The sequence below is a fragment of the Limanda limanda genome, chromosome 1 (genome assembly GCF_963576545.1).
Source record: "Limanda limanda chromosome 1, fLimLim1.1, whole genome shotgun sequence".
Classification (NCBI taxonomy): Eukaryota; Metazoa; Chordata; class Actinopteri; order Pleuronectiformes; family Pleuronectidae; genus Limanda; species Limanda limanda.
This window is the reverse complement of record NC_083636.1, coordinates 25,530,263-25,553,271: the sequence shown is the minus strand read 5'-3', so window position 1 is coordinate 25,553,271 and position 23,009 is coordinate 25,530,263. Positions and strand designations below refer to the sequence as shown.

Genomic DNA, 23,009 nt, shown 5'->3' with positions numbered 1-23,009 from the left:
GTTTTGCTGGCGTCCTCTTGCTAACATGAGTCAGCTGTGTTATAAAGTTCAACAGCTTTTGCTGAGCGCTCTAAGCCATGTCAGGGTGAACCCGAGAACGCTACTCCTCGGTCTTCCCCTAAATCCTGTTCCTGGAAGTGATAGAGAGGCCTGGTCCGAGGCAGAGATAAACTTCAAACAGCCAGGAGTATATTACTGCCACTGATCACACACTCCAGGCCTATGGGAGCACTTGGACTCCAACACACAAACACAGCCTCTACGCACACACACACACGTCACAGGCCTGCTTACAACCCCCCAACCTCTGTGTGTCACCCTGGTGTAAATTATATTAACCATTGACCGACACATGGAATATATCTGTGTCTTTTAAACATTCAAGCTATCCCTTTAAAGGATTAACCAGCGTACTGCTGTTTGGGAAGATCACTAAAATCTGTTCTGTGACGTGAAGGAGGTTGCTGTCCGACCTGTCCCCATTCCCCAGGGATCCAGCGAGGAGGAGGACATCGTCCCAAACTGCAGCGGATTCGAACTGGAGGTTTGTTGTGGCTCGGGCAGTGGGCGGGCGGGAAGGTCTTTGTCAAATCGCTGCTCTTGCACAAGGCGATGCGGTGCTTATAGCCGGGCCCACATTTAGGTGTGCACTAAAGAGAGAGGAAGAGGTGTAAGAAGAGGAAGAGGGTCTACACAGCACAATGAGGCCAAAGGGTTTCAGAATGTGGTCTTACCTCGGACCAATCCAGCGTGACCCACTTAGGAGGGCAGGACTGGTTGTTGCAGGACTCTTGCTCGATGGGCCTGTGAGTCAGACAGTGGGTGTCCTCCAGCGTCTCCTCCTCGGCCGGCCCGATCTTCCTGATACACAGGACTGTCCTCGTCCTTATCCCGCCATCGCACGTCTTCCCGCACTCCGACCAGTCGCCAATAAACCACCTGAAGGAAGGGAACATGACTTCAAACAGACGAACCAAAGATAACAGCTCAGTCGTAAAACTGTAACGGACGAGTTTTTCAGAGTTGTTATTCTAGTGTGTTACTGTTCACAACCCGTGGTTACTTCATTGCAAGAAGGATTTTGATAATTTAGGAAAAAGTGTAGAATCACATTTAATAACACCTAAACTCTAGGCTAGATTTCCAAAAAGGGTATCAGTCCTAAGTACTTTTTGGTGCCAACTGAAAAAGTGGGTTAGGGTTAGGGTCAGTGGCGTTTCTACCTAAGGGGCAGGTGGGGCAGTGCCCCCCCTGGTGGCGCTGGTGTGCACAAAGCTAAATACTGCATATCTGAACTTTGTGGCAAAAATATATTTTATTTTATTTTATATGCAAAAAGAGTGAATGTGTGTGTGAATAAACGAGACTCACAAGCATTATAGTCTTGTTTTGGTGTCATTTGATTCGTTTATGTTTCTGTCTGTGAGTTTGATTTGTGAAACGCTTCCCTCTTGCCGTACGTCTCTGGTGTGGGCACACAGGGGAAGCTGCAGACCAGTGCTATGGGAGCACCAATCAGCGTGAAGCACACAGGCCACTGTTAACATTGCAAGGTTGTGATTATGCAGATGAGCCCCACGACGTTCCCAGAGAGCTACTCGCTCCAGCGTCAGCGTCACCCGGAAACAGGCTGACGCTCCGGTTCGACGTCACCTGAGCTAACAGGCTAACAGGCTACCTCGGCAGTGAACACCAACCGGGTCTGTGGACAGGTTCACTCACATCGGATGAATAATACGTTTTGAAGTCCTGCTTGTTCTCCTGGCAGAGAGGCTGAAGACGTGTGAGCTCCCGTTTCTGAGGTTAGTCAAGTTTAGTATTGTATTAATCTGTAATTAGTGATTCAAAGGGACGTGTACCTGGTGGTTAGCTTAGCTCGGCGGCTAGCCCGCAGTCAGGCTACATGATCCGGTCCACCCAGCAGAGAGAAGCGTTAGTTTATGAGGATGAGTCGTTGGAGAATAAGCTTTGCAATACTAATAATGTGGAAGAACTCCATACAGTAAATGCATTGTCTTGGTAGTGCACAGTTTAATCCAAAACCATATTCAAAATCAGTAGTTGAATATCCACAGAAAATAAAGATACAAACTTTGTGTAACACTTCCTCTACAATAATGCCATATTTTATGTTTCCTATCATTTTATTAGGGACGGACGAGCCTGAAGGACACAGCTGTGCTGAACGTGTTCTGCCTCTTATGGCAAAGAAGACAAATAAAACACTGGGTTCTTATTTAAAGTGTATCAAATCAGGAAGCAAAAGATAAACATGGTTCTAATAAGTGTTCATTTGAATATATCATATATAATGAATATAGAAATAAACTCTTTTATCCATAACACTAAGCAATGACTGCCAACTCTAAACAGTTGCAGGCCTTCTTTAGTTAAGGGAGGAAAACACAAAGTGTTGTGCAGATGAAGCTGATGCATGTCGCCTCATGTTGATAATAATAAATTCTGCAAGTTATTTGAGCTATGTGTCTGTCTAATCTTTTTACTTTGTTGCAATCATTTTACTTTAATGCTGTATTATAGGCAACATCTTTGTGTCGGGCTGAGCGCTAAAGCATGTGAAATGTATTTGAAATAGGATTTCTGCTGCCTGCTGGCACTCAAAATGCAGCCCATAATATATCTTACTGGTGGTCTATATAGGCCTACTGCTTATAATAATCAGCTACCTCTATTTTTGTGACGGTGACATGACGTCATACAAAATTGCCCCACCAGAAATTTCAGGCTAAAATCGCCACTGGTTAGGGTTAGTATCAAAAACGGTCCAGTATAAAAAAACGGGGGATGAATCTTCCGAAAATACATTTTTATACCTCTCAAAGTTAGAAACTGAAATTAAAATATTGAATCTGCACTAATAACAGAAACCAGGGCCCCAAATACCCAGATGACCCTAAAGGATCTACTTTATGTCGATTATATTGGACAGACTAAACACCTTTTGAGTTTTTATGACAACTGAAGGCTGCCACAGGTTCTCTTTCATGTTTGGAAGGGGCGGTTGAGGTGAGGGGGATTCAGCTGAACATGAAACTTCACCACTAGATGTCACTACATTCTACACACTGAACCTTTAAGTTGAACACTTTTAAATGACTCTGATGAGTGTTATCACTTGTGACCGGGCAGACACGTCACCACCATGTTGCTGACTACGCTCGAGTGTCACGTGTTGGGCCATGCCAGCCCGCTGAGCTTCTGACCTCCACAAAATTAGACCTGGTGTTGTTCTATCCCCCGTCCACACACTCCAGAATTAATATCATAAACCTGCCCAGACAACGGCCTTCCAAACACATGCAGCCTGTAAGATATTACATCATCCGGAAGAATGTATACAGAATTAACAACGTGTTCAAACATCTGTTCGCTTTCATTACTCCAGCCCATAAAACTCGGGCTTTTCTAAAACAATCGTGTTTACATGGTCGGCTTTTGTCGGCCTTTCCTGGGGCTGCATAAGAGCGTCAGCCTTCCTGACAGGCACAAATGCCATGTGTGCAGTGTAACTCAACACACACGTGCACCTCCACAGTATTCAAGTATTAATCACAACAAATGAGATTGCACAAGTCTGCAACCACTGGATACAGATGTGGAAATACATAACATTTAGACTGTGATTAGAGGGAAACTAATGACCACTTACACAGTGGATTTACGATACTATCAGTTGCTTTGGCCGACGCCCAGAAGAAAGACACCGACGCTCCCTCTCGCACACAAATAATCGTTAGATAATATGAAACTAATTAACGTGATGTATTGAATCCCTCTCTCTCCAGACGTGATTGAAGTGAGTCTGGCCCGTGCTTCCAGCTCCAGCGCGGGGTTTACGGACATTTGGCCACCAAACACGAGTTCATATTCCACCTGTATACGTGTATATTACCCCTCCAGGATCGGCAGAGACGCCAAAACAATCAAACACAGGTGGTCATTTTCAAGGCTCTTATTTTTGGCACGAGGCAAACACTGAAAATAGTTAACATATGCAGTTATAAATCACTGCCCTTTTATTTTATTATTTTCTCCCCAACACGTTTTCCAACAGGGCTCATTGAAGTTGAATTAATATCAGCAGTCAGACACACTTTTATGTAGGGTTTTCCTTTTGAAAGCATTAACTTAAAGCTGCCAGACTCCATATTTGAATACGAACAATGGATCAAATGTCCATGTGTAATGTGACAGGTGTTTGCTGGGAGTGACAAACCAACAGAGCGTTATCAATCGACGCAGTATTCCTCAGTGGTGCGTCGCATTTTAGCATCTCTTAGCTCTTTGTTTTGGTTTTAATAGTCAGACTGCACTGTTTTGGTTTAGTCCCACTGCTGTCAGCAGCCAGACTTCATGTCTTTCAAATACAAAAGTTCACAACTAAGCAGGAGAAGAGGTCTTGGATCAAATTGATAACTGATTCATTCAATATTTTAAAAAACTGCTGATTTAAGTCTTTCATAATGCCAAAAATCCTCTGTTACTAGCATCTAAGGAGTTTTTCTGTGATTAATGTAAATTTAACTTTAACAGATTTTGAATTTTCAGCCGGACAAAACAGGCAGTCTGGAGACTGTTTTTGTAAGCGGCTGTGGCTCAGGAGTTATGGCGGGTGGTCCACTAACCAGACGGTCGACGGTTTGATACCCATCCTCCCCATTCCGCTTGCCGAGGTTGCTAAGCCCTAAATTACAGCTGAGGGCTGTGCTGGCAGTGGGTGAGTGTTGTATGATAGAGAAAGTGCTGCACATAGATGCACTGAATGAATGGATGGGAATGGGTGAATGGCAAAACTGTGGAGTAAAGAGCTTTGAGTCGTGATCAAGACGAGAAAAGTTCGAAATAAATACATAGCATTTACCATTTTCACTCGTTTCTGACACTTTACAAACAACTGATATGAATAATTAATCAACTACAAAAGCTGTGAATTGATACGGGCAACATTTAAGGTTAATTGAAACGTACTCTGGGGGACACGGCTCAGTGTTGCAGTCCCTCTGGTTCTCTGGAGGTTTGCCGTCTTGGTCACAGTAGCTGTTCTGCACCACCGAGTTGTCGTCCAGCCTCTTACACACCACTTCCTGCTTCTGGGAGCCTGCACGGAGGGAAAGGACTGATCAATAAGGCAGCAGAGGGCTCAGCTGATCTCGCACATTAAATCACCTCAGAAACATGGAAGCCGGCCGTCGTGTCGAGCGCTGTGTTTGAGCGGACATGGTATCACTTTCAGTCTGTAGCAAATCCAGACATGTAAATTCCTGATTCTTTGCAGGATATCTTGGCAAATCACTTTTACAGAGCAGAGAGCTCTTTACTTTGGCTTCTAATGGAGAGAGCGAGGGCTACTGTATCTGTGTCACAACTCCCACTGTGTGTGTGTGTGTGTGTGTGTGTGTGTGTGTGTGTGTGTGTGTGTGTGTGTGTGTGTGTGTGTGTGTGTGTGTGTGTGTGTGTGTGTGTGTGTGTGTGTGTGTGTGTGTGCCATAGCAACTCAGAAAGGGTCTGTTTGGACCCTCGTGGGACATATCCCACAGCAGACTTGTCTAGCAGCTGTAATGAGATATGGATGCGTGTGTGTGTGTGCGTAGTATAGAAAATGTACCCATCTGTTCCAGTGAAATACAATTTGGAGGAAAAGTGCGAACCATGGGGTAAAGGAGTTTCAGTTGTAAGGCTGTCAAAAGGTGTTTTTCATAGATTTTATTAGCGCAGTGATATATTAAGCAACACTCCATGATTAGCTGAGTTTGCTGTATCGAATGGGAGCATGATTAAATTACATTTAACAGATTTAAAGCTCTGTGCGATCAGAGACACATAGTAGACACAAAGTAGATCATTTGGATCAACAATGCAAAGGCATGTTTACGACGCTGGAAGGCCATGTGTGCTTCCTCGTCTAAGGAATAGCTTAAAACTTCTGCTCTGGTCTTGGAAATCCTTCCTCAGAAAAACCCACATGCTTATTCAGTCATGCTTTTACAAAATATTACAAACCCATCCAGGCCACGCTTGACAACTGGGAAGAAACACTGTTTATTGTTACATGAAACCCATTGCTTTTGGGCTAAAAGGTTTGGTTTAGTCATTTTTGAGGCCATGGTCAGCATTTCACTGCGGTTTCAGATTTTGAATGTTTGACTTTGGAGGACAAGCGTTCTGGAAGAGCGGCCATATCTGTGTGCAGCTCTGGTAAACCAGAAGCTATGCCGAGCAGCTCATTCACAGAAATTACACCATATTCATTACTCTGGATAAAATATGGAAAATATACATATTGAATTTATTAGAGGGCTGAATCTCCAGGCTATAAAGTAATGATTTTGGAAACCCCTCTCAAATTATGATACTGGGTTTCAACACACTGCTCTTCAGCATTTGTGGAATTATTGGTTGGGGGAGATTTACAGAATGACACACACACACACACACACACATACACGCACACACACACACACAAGATGTGAAGTATTAAATATTTTAGAAGGTTGGAAATATTCAAAAAGACTTTAAACACCCACAGCATGTTAGGGCATTCAACACCAAAATGCTTGGAGTGCTATTTTTCAAAAGGCAACGGGCCACCGGAGCTCAGCAGAAGGTCGACACTGAGAAGACAGTATCCTTCCCTCATAGAAAAATAAACTTTGATAATGAAAACTTACACAACAGTTTTAGAAAATCTGTGTTTATGAAGAAAAAAAGTCATATTGTATGACATGTAACTGGCGGCTAGACCGCGCTCTGCTTAAAATAATCTGTAAAACGTTGGAATTGATTAAAAGATAAATAACAAACTATGTAACATGAGAATAGAATGCAGTAGGTGGAATGATTCTGTGTTTGGCACCTGGCAGAGCTAAAGAAAGTAGCTGTTATTTAATCAAGAGTAGTTTAAAGATCTTTGGAAAAATGAGCTGCCACTGTAGAGGTTTTGCTTTTGACAAAGTGCATCTCCATGCACCTGTTTAATGCACAGTTTCAATAAAATCCATATGAAAATAGGAGTTGAAAAACAAAATGTAAATGTCCACTCTGCTGAATCTGGGTGAAAAGGAGTAAATCGATAAAAGCAAAGTGCAAGTTGCAGTGCGACTCACCTCCAGCGCAGGTAGCCGAGCAGTCAGACCAGGGCAGGTGGTGCCAGGAGAAGCCCACCTCATTGTCGCCACTTCCTGTGCGCTGGATGGGCACGTTGAACTTGTAGCGTATTCCCATGTTCTGCTCCTGAAGGAGGACCTGAAATAAGGAGAGACGCAAAAGAACAGGTGAGGACAGAGAAGGAGAAATAGTCTGGTTGAGCCAGGAATGAATTAATAGTAAAATATCTATGTTTGGTATGACAACATAAAAAGTTATTAAATCAGGTATTTGTGTGCATTCCTACAGAGCTGAGTTGAATTGCTAAAGCTGCATCCGATGTGTTTGTTTGGATTTTGCTTTTGTGCAACAAGGACAGAGCCAAAATCTGCAAACACAACACTGACTTATTATGAGACAGTTGTTATGACTGGAGTGTAATGTTTAGAGTTGTGTTTGACACCAGACCAATGTCCAATCCAATGAGTTCATTCTTTTTTGATGGAACCAGCTGAGGAGACTGTTGTGTTCTGTAAAACCAAAACAATGAGGTGAGCGATGCTAAGAATATCTGTGGAGAAGAGAGGAAGTACAGAATCAGGTGTTAATCCCCTGTGGGTTTCTCACTATGAGTGAGCCCTTTCACATTACACATATTAATGTGATGCATTGTTAACATACAAATATTGATCACTGTAACTTTAAATGCAGTTTGAACAGTCCAGATCAGTGGGCCCCTGTTGGGCTCGTAGTATTCTGCTGGATGCAGAAACCGAGGAAGTGAGGCACAGCTTTGAAAGCCACAAAGAAATCGCTAGTGGTGGAGTGGCTGGTCTATTCCAAACCGTGCTGTGTGGTCTGGTATTTTCAGCATTCATTACAAGGCAGAAACCACCGCACATCACAGCCAGAAAAGGCTCAGTTGTCTCGCATCAACACGCAAAAACGTCACGAAACCCATTACAAAAATAGGTGTATCTATGGTTCTTAACATGCACGTGCACACTGTGCAACCACACAGTAGACACTCACGAAGCCAATTGACACTGCGTTTGTGCTCAGCAAAATCGGCATACGAATAGCTTTCAACCCCAAACCGCTGGCTGTGGGTGATCTAAGGTTAGACCCCGATTAGACTGACGCAGACCAACAGCATCAGGGCTGCCTCACACATATCAATGCGGAGCCGCAAACTGAGGAGTCACTTAAGGTTTCCCAGTTTACAGAAGTCGTGAAGAATGTGTCGCGGGTCTCAGGCGAGAGTGACACCAAGTCAAAAAAAGTGGTGTGATGTGAGGAAATAGGATTTAAAGTATTCAAAGTTATACAAACATTTGTTTCTGCCGACATGTTAAATATGAATGGAACTTTTTTTTTTTACACCAGCGTGCCTTAAAGAGAGAAGTGATCTGTGCCTAAACGATGAAAACATCAAATCACTGAGCTTCACATTCAGTTGTGTGTCTGTCGCTGACAGTGAGCAAAGAATGAAACATCACGTTAGTTCTTGCAAGACACGGAGTTATGTGCTCAGATGTCATAAGTTGTCAGCTTCTGATAGGTTAATGGGTGCTCGCAAGTCGCCGACCAATCACAGCCCATTCTCTCAACAAAGTGGTCCCTTAAAATACGACCCCTCCTCACCGATCCCTGCTCAGCTACACTACCACTCATGCTCTGCTGCCAGCAATTACCTCCACCACCCCAGCCTCCACCTTTTTGCACCAAGTCCAACATGGTCTCTGTAAATGGTATTTATCTTGCCTGCTTACGCCCACCAGGAGGTTTTTTTTTGCACATGTTCTCTGTTTTATCTTAGCATGCTGCTTGGCTAATTCAGGGAACATCCAAAGAATGGAGCCATCCACTCCAAGCATAACTGTATTCCCATTGTGCAATAAATGGTTTAATCATGACAAAGTATTCCTGACTGAACTAAACATTATGTTTTGGAGAAACCTGATTAAGAACTCTGGTCCCAAAAGGAGATCATGGTTCATTTTTCTAACTACGATGCAATACTTTTGTCCAACATCTAAACACCTAGGAAGCCTAGAAACATGGGTAGTTGTAGTGTAGTATTTGGAGTCAGCTGCCATGCCAAAGCTATGCCAACATCAAGTATCCAGGAAACCTGTGTATCTCTTCAGTCGTTTTCACACAATTGGGTCCAGACTTTCCCTGGATTTGCCTTTCACACAGCAGGATTCAGGTTAGGGGGGGAGTGGGAAGCAAAGGCATTATGTGGCTGGTAGGAGAAACTCCCGAGTAATGTCAGTGCAGAATAGTGTCCGGAGATTATCGGGAGATTGGTGCAATTCTGAAAGCAGTTTAAGTTAAAGAACTCTGAGGAAAATTTTAAAGAAAAGAAGAAGAAGTAGGAATTTACAGTGAGGGAAATAATGAATGTTATATTACCATGACGACCAGGATTTCAGTGGTAGCTCCAAGCGATTCTAAAGACTCCGGTTCATCAGTGGGTCTCTTATAGTGGAAAGCCGTCCCGGCGATGTCGAACTTCCTGGGCCAGTCGATGGTCCACGCTCCATTGATGTAATAATCATCCCCTTCAGATTTCAAAGCTGGGTGATCACAGAAAGAGAGAAACACTGTGAAAAAGGCTTGAATCAAAAGCAGACAGGAACGGTAGCTGAGGCAACAGGTGAAGACAATCATTCGGTATGATGTCATTGCCGCGTTCGTCTTCATCACCATCATCATCATTTTCAGCCTCCCTGAAGCCACTGACAACTCGCTATCCCTCGACAGACTGAGCAGAGACACGCTGTATAATGAAGACACTCACGTGCACCGACACGTACATTACGTCTAATTTAGGGAGAGAAAGAAAACACACTTCAGGTGAAAGCCTGGACGAACCTCATGAATACCACTCTGTCTGGTTGTCAAAACAAAAGTTGGTCTCCAAGCACAACAGATCTGAAAATATCCACATTTCCCTGTATTGAAATGGGGCCAAATTGGGGAGAAATGATCCAAGCGCTCTCTGGCTCGCGCTCTCCAGACTCCCCTGCTGTATTTAAGTGAATGAGATGGGCAACAGTTTACTCAACTTTAACGCATCGCAGTCTTCTCGATAAATTAATTATCAGCACATCTGGCTCAGATAGTGAGCATTGTGATTTTATTATTCGGAGCCGTGCAGTTAACGCAAATCCTCACAAGACGTGTACTGTGTTTTGCAACGTCTCACTTGGTTTTTGCTTTCACAAAATACAAAACATAAGAGAAAAAAAATTATGAAAACCTGACCTAAATAGCAAGGACTCAGACAATGCTACAAAAGCAAAACATTATCTTTATCACCTTGGTCACAGATGATATTCATAACAAAGTTACAAATTGCTTGGAAGGGAAAATCAAGTCCAACACAATACCCAAAATTTCACTCTTTAAACTTTGATATATAGACATCATATCCTCCATAATCCTGGTGGACCAGGCAGCTGTCACCACGGCCCTATAAATCTGATGCAGCTCTCCGGTTCAAAGTGTAACCTAAGCCCTCCATCAACACCATCCGCTATAAATTCAACACGCTGTCACATGTCTTTCTCTGGCTAATGAAAAGACACAGAACTGGCCTAATTTAATCCGCTCGTTTGATTGTTTTGGTTCTGACGCTGCCAGTGTTACAAATAGTCTTTGTTTAGTCTGGAACAGAATGGGTGAGTTTGATGCCAAGACCATCATCATCACAGATTTTTCTGTTTTTGTTTTTTTGTTGTTTTTTGTAACAGACTGTGTTATTGCTTCACATTAGGCAACGGGAGAATAAATGATGGCACTTTCAAATTTTTTCTTGACAAGGAAATCCCTGGAAATGTGGTTGTCACAGAACGGAACAGATAATATGAAACAGCTTGATTTTGCAAATTGCCAATTCATAACACTGCAGAGTTTGCAGTGTCTGCTGAGATTTAGGGATAAATGATGAAACAAGAATAAGAGTCTAAAAAGTTGAACGCAGTGGTGAATTGAGCTTATTCCAGATTTAAGGAGGGTATGATGTGTTCAATATTCACAAACTTACTTTCGAGCTAGCTAATAAGCTACATTTAGAGCTATCTTAAGTTTTGCAGATGCAGTATTTGGACACCAATAAGGATAGACAACTATACTGTTCATACTGAAATTCATCAAGCAGATGTTGAGATATTTTACTGGAGAGAATATTTTGACCTGTTAATAGCACTTGAGAAAATGTAAACGGCCCAATTAAGTCATTAGTAAATGTCAAATTCCATGCTAATCTGTCCTAAACAAGAGATTTTTACTGGAAAGCAATATTGTCAACTTTATCATTGCATCGGAAGACAGGTTATTAGATTGCGAAAATCATCCTCTGATGGCCATGAATGTTTGTACCGATAGTTGTAAAGATATTTTGCTTTAAGCCGCAAGTGTCAACCTCATGTTGCTGCTTGACGAAAGGTTTTAGTAAATAGTGTATTTAGAGGCCACTACTTACCAATATAATTCTTTGACATGGCAACTTCCTTAATCTCGATATGCACTGATCCTTTTGGGATCTGGACCACCTCCATGTAGCCTGGAAGAGAAGAACAATTCATTTATGTGTTGTTTCGCCCACACAAACCCAAATCCTAATTCCCACGTGACATATTAAACATCAGAGGAGACAGAAAGTCACATATCATTTTAGGTTGGAGCATCTATAGAATAAATTCCAAATCACCGAAAAAGGACAAAGAAGGCGGACAAAACAATCCCCTCCTTTTTTTCCACACACACATGCACACACACAGTATTTTTAGATGGTTTACTAGCCATACCATAGAAGGAGAAATATGTTTTCTCTCTCCTTGGCCCCTATAGACGATCTCAGGCTACAGCCAACACCAAGCTCGTATCTCTACTTCTGATTTCTTCACTCGATGAAATGAATGGGGGAAATATTATGTTTTGATCTTTATTCTAACAACCTAATTCTAAATAGCCCAAAAGGCATGCGCTGTTGGTGAGAGACGAGGTGAAAGGTGAAAAAGGCACTTTTCCATGAAAGATTATCTTCCTGGCTCCTGGGATGTGTTGGATTTCGGGCAAAAACTATTTTACCAAGAAGAGCGATGAGTTATTTAGTTTCCTTTACGGTCATCCTTGGTTTGTCAAATGTGGTCATCAAACCTAAACACACTCTCTGCTGCTCCTTTTTCACACTGAGCGACTCAAAGACGTCTGAAAGCGGCTGGAGCTGAGGCGAAAGAACATATTAGTCCCCCTAATCCTAAAACAGCGTGTCTGGAGTCAGGTATGTTTTACCTCCTCTGGGTAAAGACTCGTTAAAGAGTCCCTCTGTGGCCTCGCAGGTGCTGCCATCCCCTCCACACACCCGGCACCGATCTTCTTTAGCATCAGATCCCAGGATGTTGTCGCAGCCCACGTGCTTGAGAGAGACAGGGAGCGTTGTGTTAATTTCAGACAGGACGATGTATTCAGGAATCTTTAGGTCCAATTTCAGAGCAGAGGCTTCAATACATTTGTTGTTGTTTCAATGTGGACTAAACAGATAGAATATAAAATAATACATTACAAAATACTGAGCCAATACTGCAAATAGGAAATACTCCCTGGAGCAACAAATACATATTGATCCACAGCTAGAAATAGTCCCCTGCAAAGGTACCCAGTTGTTTTAAACAAATTTTGAATCACAATATATATTTATGGCATTTAAACACGCAACTTTTCGGGGACAGACAAACACATTGTTGTGGTTATTTTTAATGGTATTTGCTGATAGTAGAAAAAACATCCTTATCCTTTCTATAACTACACTTATACATCTGTAATCACTTATTACCTAGCAGGTTGATTATAAGAGAGCTCATAAAAGATGATGGACTCAAAGTGTTGAAACTCGCCCATCCAACAGATAAAAACTTGTTGACTTCAAATAAATTTTAATACGGAGGCCGTATGCAGCCTATTAAATATTCATCTGTGCTAACTTTGTTGTGATTGCTTCATCATTGCTCGATGGGAACTTCAGTAGATTCTGATTGAAGGCAAAAACTGTGTTTCTGTTATTTTCCTATTTTAAATGCTGCAACAGCAACAATCGTTGGACTTATCAGGACTGGACTAAATCATTTTGTGTCTTTAAAGTATTTTTTACTGTTTCTTTGTCTGTGTACAAAGTATGTATCCAGTTTAAACTACCATGAACAATTCAATCACCCTGCCCCTTGACATAACATTGTAGTAAAACAAAGAAAAGAAAAAAAACTAGAAAAATACAACTGATATATGTATTTCACACTTATCTAGTATATGCATTTTAATTTTTATTCTAGTGAGTATTTATAGTGAGTTAAACAGATAGTAAATTGTCAACTGCAGCCTAACCCTTTTATGAGATTTAATGGACCAAAAAACTAATCAATTGTTTTAGAAAACAGTTGAAGAGTAATCATTGATGAAAATATCAACTAGCTGCATCTCTCCACTATACAGAGCAGCGAGTGACTATACCAGACACAGCTCCAGTCTTTAAACTGTGTGATAACAGCTTTGTCAACCTAATGCTGTGTGACAATACAACTGGGAGGATCACTGCTGTCACTGACATCTCCACTCCTCCTTTGGACCTCCCAGGTTCTCTCTGTTCTCTATCACTATCTCTCCTCTCACTCCCTGGGTCATTTGAAGTCCTTCTCTCTCTCTCTCTCTCTCTCTGTTCTCTCTCTCTCTCTCTCTCTCTCTCTCTCTCTCTCTCTCTCTCTCTCTCTCTCTCTCTCTCTCTCTCTCTCTCGCTCTCTCTCTCTCTCTCGCTCTCCCTTTCTGTCTCTCCAGCACATGTGCAAGACCTTCGCAGTTTTTAGCGGTTCTGACATCTTTCCAAGTAGACAGTGTTCCAGAGATTTATCATGTTGCAGTGAACCCAGAGAGCCAGCCCCTGAAATAAAAACGACATGCTGGTTTCAGACTGGAAATAAACCTGCTATGTGCCTTTGGTAGGGAATATTCCACCACTCAGAGTTCTCTTCCCATTAAAACACACACCATGTTGTGTTTTTATATTAGAATCAGAGTAATGTTGTGGGCACGGGCGCAAGAGTTTCACGCCAAACAGGAATCAAATTGTACGGTCAGGTGGAAGTCAAAGCAAATACTTAAAGTGAGGCACCAAAAAGTTATTTCAGCTGCATCTCAGAAAATCCACGAAAAACCTTATTTCTCCACACACACACACACACACACACACACACACACACACACACACACACACACACACACACACACACACACTGTATAAGTGATTTATGCTCATGAAAACAAAGACAGCACCAGCTGCCAAATCCTTCTGATAAAATACTCTTTTGCCTTGTTATTAAATCACCCTTTTCCAAATATATATAAAATCATCATTCAATAAAAACAATGATTTTTGTGTTTTATTTATCACAAAACAATCCTGGTCGAGGCTGCAGAGCCCTGATAAGAGTCAAAACGAGCAATGCCAGTCATTCGATCACAATCAGCCACAATCAGCAGCTCAAAGTCTGATTGTTCCGCACCGGAGAATGGTGCTGTTTTTTTTGCAGCCATGTTTATGCAGTCACTATCTCCCAAACTTGAGGCACAGAGGCTGAGGAAACCTTTGCTAGGCCAGCTAACATAGAAATTAAATGTCACTCCAACTTTAACTCAACACAATGTCAGTCAAAAACATTCACAATAGGCCAACGAAGATGATGTCATACTGTGTCGTGGCAGCAGACGCATAATGTTTTTTTATTACATCTGACATACATTTCACGTCCAAATCAATCATAATATTGGATTTAGTTTGGAGAATTACTGGCATCAACTTTTCATTTCATATTCTACAAATCTGCCTCATTTGCCCTCATTTCGCAGGATTGACCAGATCTAGAAATAACATATTCTATTTAAGGAGGAATTATCATTTTATCCAGTGGTTTTCAAACCTTTGCAGTTAAAAGATCCCTTAACTGACACAAAGTAGACCACAGACTCAATTTGACTTTGGGTTTGGATGTCTTATTTCAGGAAGTGTATGAAATTCAGGACCGAAATAGTCATACATTCTCTCAGTGTGTTACTTATGGGTGAAGTTATGGAGAAAATAAATGATTCCCTTTTTGCCACAGAACCCCTGGAACCCCTCAAGGACACTTAGCGGTGCCTTGACCCCACTATGATTACCCCAGCTAAACTATGAATACAGAATTACAACTCAACATGAAAGTTCATTCTAGACCTTGGAAACAGTGGCTGAAAACAAGTTGTCTCCAAGGTCCACTTTCCAGATTTCCCTAAAGCTTTACTCTGTATCAGTTTGTGACCTGGGAATAGAACCTTCACGTGATGTCCATCATAACTATGTCTACTGAGCAAGACAAAACATAATCATTTAATTTCTATCTCGCTATTTCTTATGTTGCCGGGCTGAAGAAAGAAGAGTTTATCATAGTCTGAATAAAGTTATATTTCCAAAGCTCCAGGTATTTTGTATATCAGACTAAAAAACAGTGTACTCATCAAAGTAAATTCTCAGTTTTGTTTTCTCTTAAAAATACATTTGGCTAACCTGGCCGTCTCTTTACAACCCGTCCACTTCATCTGATCAATTCCCCATTAGATCTTTATTAATTGGTGCTCGGGTGGTCTGATATCTCGGCAACAAGGCACTGCTCCCTTACCTTACACTCTCCATTGATGCAAATGTTCAGAGAGTCAGCCTGACATCGGGTGCCATCTATGACTGCAGGGGAGCGCTCAGTGTAGAAGTTGTAGCCCTCTGCCAGGCAGTTCAGAGCGCAGGGCTTCACACCACCTGGGTTACACAGACAGAGCTCACAGTTATCCACAGTTCACTCTGCACTCATACAACACAAAAACACAGGCAACACAGCACAAACCCTAACAGAACCTATTATGCGAAGACACTCGTCTCGTCCCGGGACTTGCAGTCAGCTCTGGGAACTCCTTTCAACTTGTCGACAATAATAATCATGTGGACTAGAGACGGAGGTGCTCAGATCTAAACCCACAGATATGACGTCACTGTAACACTGACACCATCAGAGACGGGACTGGCTGCCAGCAACAATTACACTGACATCCAGGCGCAGGTTATCCAGTGTTTGTACATGACAGCTCCCAGCCCGCAGAGTGCTGTGAGGCAGGAGCTGATGGATTTGACAAAACAGACCCTAGTGATAAAAGAGATGTAACTTAAGCCTTTCCATCACTGAAGGAAAATAAAAGCCATGTTTGCATGTTTCAAACTCTTACCCCTTTTTTTCTTTGAGCTATCTGTGTTTTTAGTCAAGTGGATATTTTCCATGATCTGCAGACATCAAGGGGAAAACTTAGGCAAACAAGGCCTGTTCTCCTTCACTGCTGCCAATAGCTGTGATAGTACAATTGCATTTCCACCCATTCTGGCTCAGCTAGATAAGTGCTGATCCAGAATAGACCAAAGAATGAGCTCCAGCTCTTGTCCTGGGAGATTCATGACATGAGTTGTGTCAGGACATTGATATCTGTCCAAGATTTAAAATCTTCCAGGCTGGGCCAGCAGCAGATTTGACCAGAGAGGCTCTTCAATCATGGCACAGTGAAGAGGAATCTCAAGAATTCTTTAGTCATCAGAGACACCTTCTCTCTGTCAGTGTTAGCTGGGTACACACGCAGGTCATGTGTGGCACAAAAAGAATGACAGGGAAGCTTTACAGCACGGCACTGAGAAACATAGAGATTGAACACAACAACCTTCTCACGAGCACAAACTTGTAACATAACTGTTTCTAAAGCAAAGAGTTACATATCACTTGAATGAAGCTATTGCACCCAACAAAGTAGTTCACTCATTAATTGTTACAAACTATGTATAACCACCATAACACTATATGCAACTGTGGAGTAACTAACTAAATGACAACTGGATTTCAAATTAGTTCTGACTTATTCTATAATGCATGGAAACAACTTACTCTGTAATACCTTCAATTAAGTTTATTACACATTCATATCTGACATGTTTTATTTCGTCAGTTATATTACAGCCACAGTCACTTTTTGTTTAGTTTCAGGTAGCAGAGTTGGAACCAGCCAGACCCAGTCTAAATTGCTAAACTTTTAATGGTTCACCCTGATTTTTTAAGTTCCAAACTAAGCTTAACACAGAAACTTATCAAGATTTTACAAACTGCTGTCATGACTCACCTCCAGTGTAAGGCTTCCAGTTGTAGTACTTCCCACGGAAAGGCAGGCTGTCGAAATCGGCGCACTGCTTCTCTCGGAAGTCACGGGATCCTGCAGCACACGCCTACGGAAGGAAAAAGAGTGAACATTTTAACATAATTCGGCCTGTTTATGACTGATCAGTATATTTGACATTAACGCTAACATTTTGAAAGCCTATGCTGCTGCTCCAAGTACAGAAATGCCTTTTTTCGTTTTTTTCTCATTTTGTTGAGTCATCTACCGACGACAGTCAATTAGCTGCAAGCGCTCAAGGAGATTCATGCTAAGATACTAAGAATATATTTTTTACATTTAAAGACAGACTAAGACTGTCAGAGTGGCCTCTTTACATGTTATTCACCAACTATCTTTTTTACCAATCTTGGATCATCATACACACATTATGAAGAGTTCATTATTTGTAATATCTTTTCCTCCTGGAAGTTGCCTGGAAACAGTGTTGTTGTTTTATTCTGCTGTTATGGCCATAAACATTTTCATAAAAAACAAACTAAGTAACAAAAGGGAAAATAAACTTGCCTAAGTTGATCCATCACATTGAACATCAATCATGCATCACAGTGAGCCAAAGTTGTGAGTGAGCATTATTGTTGTAGAGTTAACAAATGAGGAAGGTTGTTCTGGTGGATTACACAGCTCAAAATGGTTTAGAGACTCTGCCAATTCATTTTATTATCATACACCAATTACCAAAACCCCATAAATGCCTCAAACTAAATGAAAAACATGTAAATATGTGGAGTATGTGTTAAAGAATGGGGGAAATGTATGCTATTTGTGTTAAACCTGCAATCACACTGGAAAGGCCCTTTAAAATCTTTACATGCAGGCGAGCATGCTGTTACCATTTGAGTAAGTGAATTAGGGTTAGGGTTAGGGTTAGACATCATTTGTATAGACAAGACTGTTACTAACCAATGCACAAAAGATGTCACAAGATGTCACATTTTATTGTCGGACACTAAAACAGACTCGTTCCTTGGAATCCCTAATTGAGAGCAGTGTGTATTGTATTCGGAGAGATTGCTTTGTTTTCATGTGTGGATTTATGATGGATAATGAAGCACTTCTTTGGCTGGGTAATTAGAAACATAAACCCAGCCAGAGGAGGGAAGAGCCCAGCACAGGGCAGGCTGGTGCAGACCTGGTTCTGGCTCGGATTGCGGACTGATTTATCTGGGATGGGACTTCACTATGTGGATGTTTCTCCAGTAAGAGGGGGTAAAAAAAAGTGGAAAGAAGCATTTTATTGGTGTGAAAAGGTCCTTAGAAACCCCCAAACACTCTCCCCCAGGACAAATAAAAGCTCTCAGGTCAAAGCTGTATTTCACATGCTGAAAGTGTTCCACGCTGGAGCGGGCCACAGGGAGGCTGGGCCACTTTCATTACCACTCAAGTGTTTTGCCAATATGGCAGCTTTAAACTTGCACATCAAACATGCAGAATGAGTCAGAAGAGACAAAATAATATTATTACAAGTGTGTGTTGAAATGACAATGTACAGCCAAATGATATTTGCATGTGCTAACAAGTGCCTAAGGGAAGGAACCATTTAAAATCACATAATCGGGGCCGCAAGTAAGAATAGTTTTCTTTTTCAATTAACCTGCTATTGTAACATTGATTCCACCCAAAGAGGTCTGCACATTTAAACATCCAGAACCAGAGCATGTTTGGTGTTTCTTCTTCATAAATGATTAAAATGATTCATAGGTGGTCAAAATGTTCATTGCCGTTGATTGATTACATATTATATGCGACAACACCAGCCTGCGATAGCTCATCCTCAGACTCAATGAGGAGCTTTTGTTACAAACTGAAAAACTATTGGAAGCAGTTCATGGTGCCCAGAGGAAGAATCTTGATATCTTTGGTAAGCCTCTGATATTTTTCCCCTAGCGCCACCAGCAGATCGGCCCTTTAACTTATCCTGTAATTATCCCCTGATGGACAAAAACAACATTTTGAGGAAATATTAATGATTAATAATAATAATACAGGTCATCTTGGGGCTTTCTTTTGCTATTTTCATTGAAATGTCTTGATAAATGTAATTTGGCACAGGCATTCACATCCATCACAGTATTTATTGTGATGATTATGGTAATACATTAACTTGCATCATTATCAGGTCAAATTTAAATTTGTCAATGACCAAATGTCTGCAAAACTAAACACTAATAACAAATACAGCCTCACAGAGCCTGTCGTGTGGCTGTAGACTCTGAGTCTTAATTCATTGTCTTTCAAGTCCCTCAACTTCATGGCAGTACGACACTAACCTTATGGATAGCCGATTAGAAAATGATCCTTCCTCAACTCTGATGTGGAGTATTATGTTAATGGGGAAGCCTTTTGATGTCAGAGCAAACACAGTACTGACAGGAAGGAAGGGAGGCACCATCAACAAATAATATCTGATGGTAATAGTGATGAGAGGGAAAATAGCTGGCATATAAACATCAAAATGTATTGTGTGTAAGAGATAGTATGTGTCATTGGATCTATAGCTGGTGCTCACACACACACACACACACACACACACACACACACACACACACACACACACACACACACACACACAAACACACACACACGAACACACACACACACACTTCCCTGGACAAGGGGTTGTCAGTGTGATGAAATAGACGTTTGGGTTGTTGTTTATTTTCCAAAGAAAACACTCAGTGCTTGGTCTCTGCTGTTAGGCTTTAGGTTGAATGTCCACCAGGACCCTAACTATTTAAAAAAAAAGGCCACCTAGAAATAGTTGAACTGAGATCTCAACTTGCAGCCATGTGAAATATTTATTTAAAGCATTGCTCCAGACCTCAAAAAAGGTCTGTGAATTGCTTTTCATGAAATGCACTCTGAAACGGCCATCATCGTTGACTCAAGTGAAATGTCACAAATAATATATGAATTATTAAGTGACAAAGAGAGGAATAAGCCAAGAGTCACAAGGGGAATATAGAATCACAGCCTTGTACATTTGTATCATCATCTATCCTGCGTTCCAGGAAGAAAGCGTGTCAGACAGCTCAAAGGTGACTGGATGCTGCTAGCTGATCTCTGCGCTCCTTGTAGAGCCATTCCTGGGATAACATGTTCTGCAGGAGGAACACAGAGCAGCAGAGAGGTGGTGCAGCAGTCATGCTGTGACAGGCCAAATCCATCCCGACACAGAATGCCTCAACAGACCGACTACCTCAGTCCCTTTACAAACCAGAGCCAATCCACTTTTCTGTTCTTTCCATATCCATATCTTTAACTTCTGGTGGATGTTAATGACTATTATAAAAACAAGGAAGAGGACACAACTTCCTATTTTTGACCAGGTCATAAGGCCACTGACTCTAAATCAATTAAAAAGTAGATCTTAGGCACAAAGATGCATTCAGCATTAACTGGTTTACTGCCTTACTGCATGCTTTCGCAGTGTATTGGCTTGATTTTTTCTGTAGTGAAATCTTTTTAGGAGAACGAAGGCTCACTGGCTGTGAGGACCGGGTCTCTTGAATGATGCAACCCCTGTATTGAGACACAGCTAATGTGACAAATACTCACAAGGTCAATAAGGTAGGGTAGCCCATAAGTAGTCTGAGTGGCAAAACCCAGGGCAAAAGAAGTCTGTGTGTGGTACGGTGACTGCTTGTCTTGCCACTCACTGCTGCTCATTACGCTCATTGTTGTGAGTGCACAGTAATAACTGAACACAACTAAGATCTTCTCTTATTTGGAATATGGCAGTTTAGAGAGGGTTTGGTAAGAATAGCATTCTGAAACTGTAAGTGATATGAAGCCCTTTGAGTTGTACACTTTCCTCTAAAAACCAAGCAGACAGCTTAGAACAAAGAAATTAAGAAACTCACGTCAGTGTTACAGGATCTGTAGCGTTTCCTCTCTCCAAGGCAGTACTTGCCTCCCCCAGACGGACTGAGAGACACAGGAGAATTGAATGAGCAGGGGATTGAAAAGTGAGAGGACATTTTCAACACATCACATCGAGCACCATAAATGCTCAAATCACAAATGAATTCTCCACAGAAACAGTCTGCGGGATGCTGTGAGTGTGTCAGGAAAGGTTTAGTGACGGCAGGTCATGAAACAGGCCTAAAAAAAAAAAAACCTGCCAGAAGTCTGTCTGCATTTGCTGCTTTGCTGAGCATCTGCGCCAATGATTCATTCATGAAATCCAAGCTGTCCTAAGAGCTTTTAAGTGTGACATGACATTTAGATTTGGGAGGGAGACTCAAGTGTGTAACCTCAGAACGATTCCCGACTCAGTCCTTTTCCCTCGTCCACTCTTCAGTTCCCATCTACTGCGTTTACGAGTTGTTTTGCTCTTATCGTCTCTTGCCTTCTTCTCATCTTCATTAGCCTCCCTTTCCTCCACTTCACTGCAAAACAACCCTGAGACCGGCTCTGTAATGAATGAGTTAATGGCTGGTATGACTGTGTTTTCTCTCTCACCCTCCTCTTTGCACTGATGCCTGAGCCGGGGCGATCACCTTACACAGGTGTTCCACATTATGCCGGTGCCTTCTCCTCTTTCCTGTCTCCCCTGCACCCCCCCCCCCCCCCCCCCTTTTCCCCATCCGTCTGGTTCGCCCTGGCTCTTTCTTGTGTCTTCCCATGACGTGTTTGACGTAATATCTAGCTTCCAAAACAGTGGAATGCAAACACTGAAGACGGATAAAGATCCCAGACGTCTAGCTGCCAGACGGAGATGCATTGGACAATGCCTTGTCTGGTGAGGACACACAGGAGGCCTTTAAACACAACCAGAGAGTAGTGTCCTTAAGTCCATCTTAAGCCATCAGACCGTCCTCTCCATAAAATCACCAAATCGCGGATGAAAACTAAAGCCAGTGCACTTGTGTCTTGATACACTAATATGGCATAACATTTGTCTTTGAAGTGATATCAGGTTAATAAGACTGATGTAGAATTATGTTTGGGGATGTGCTTGCCTTGATTGAAAGTGTAAGACATTCTGCCACACTGGTCCCCCCCTTACTTTCTACATTTTAAATCCACAGAGGCTTTCTCCCCTTCTCTCAAGAGTGGGTTTCATATCTTTGGTAAATGAAGAAGCAAATTCAGACTTTTAATCACAGCTATTATGTCTTTCTTGGATTTGACAGCTCCACCTCCTTCTACTCAAAGCAAACACATATGTACCTCGTAACTTTGGCTTGACTCAGCATTTGAATGCTAATAGCACGTTAAATCTCCCCCTCATTTCCCAAGAATCTCTTGAGAGACTAACTTTAAATCCGCTTTCAAGTACAGAACAATCGCATACATGGTGGGATCTCTGAAGCCTTATTTGAAAGACTGTGTCTTGCCTGGTGCTTGTGGATCAGAGAGCATCAAGAAAAACATATATGAAATTGTGTGAAGTTACAATTTTGGAACCAGTGTACGGTCTGTTGTACCACAGCTTGAAACAGGCTATTTTGATGGGTCGTATGTTTGTCAATATAAAAAACTGTGAGACAATAAAAGGTTAATGTTTAAGAACAACTCTTCCCTTTGAGCTTTAAATGAAAAGCTATCAAGGCAAGGAAGTACACATATACCCTTGTAAATGTTTCATTACCAATTTGCTTCTAATT

The 23,009-nt window shown here is 41.8% G+C and overlaps 1 protein-coding gene across 1 annotated transcript in view; it reads right to left on the bottom strand.

Annotated features, from left to right (window-relative positions):
- adamts6 (ADAM metallopeptidase with thrombospondin type 1 motif, 6) overlaps positions 1-23,009 on the bottom strand; it is a 57,582-nt gene that overhangs the window by 4,366 nt on the left and 30,207 nt on the right. The window contains exons 13-22 of the mRNA XM_061077228.1: positions 21,261-21,324; positions 17,344-17,446; positions 15,816-15,949; positions 12,409-12,532; positions 11,597-11,677; positions 9,523-9,686; positions 7,125-7,263; positions 4,990-5,119; positions 735-939; positions 474-650 (exon numbers count right to left, since the gene is read on the bottom strand). Of these exons, the coding sequence (XP_060933211.1) occupies positions 474-650; positions 735-939; positions 4,990-5,119; positions 7,125-7,263; positions 9,523-9,686; positions 11,597-11,677; positions 12,409-12,532; positions 15,816-15,949; positions 17,344-17,446; positions 21,261-21,324 (1,321 nt within the window). The remainder of the gene's footprint in view (positions 1-473; positions 651-734; positions 940-4,989; positions 5,120-7,124; positions 7,264-9,522; positions 9,687-11,596; positions 11,678-12,408; positions 12,533-15,815; positions 15,950-17,343; positions 17,447-21,260; positions 21,325-23,009) is intronic.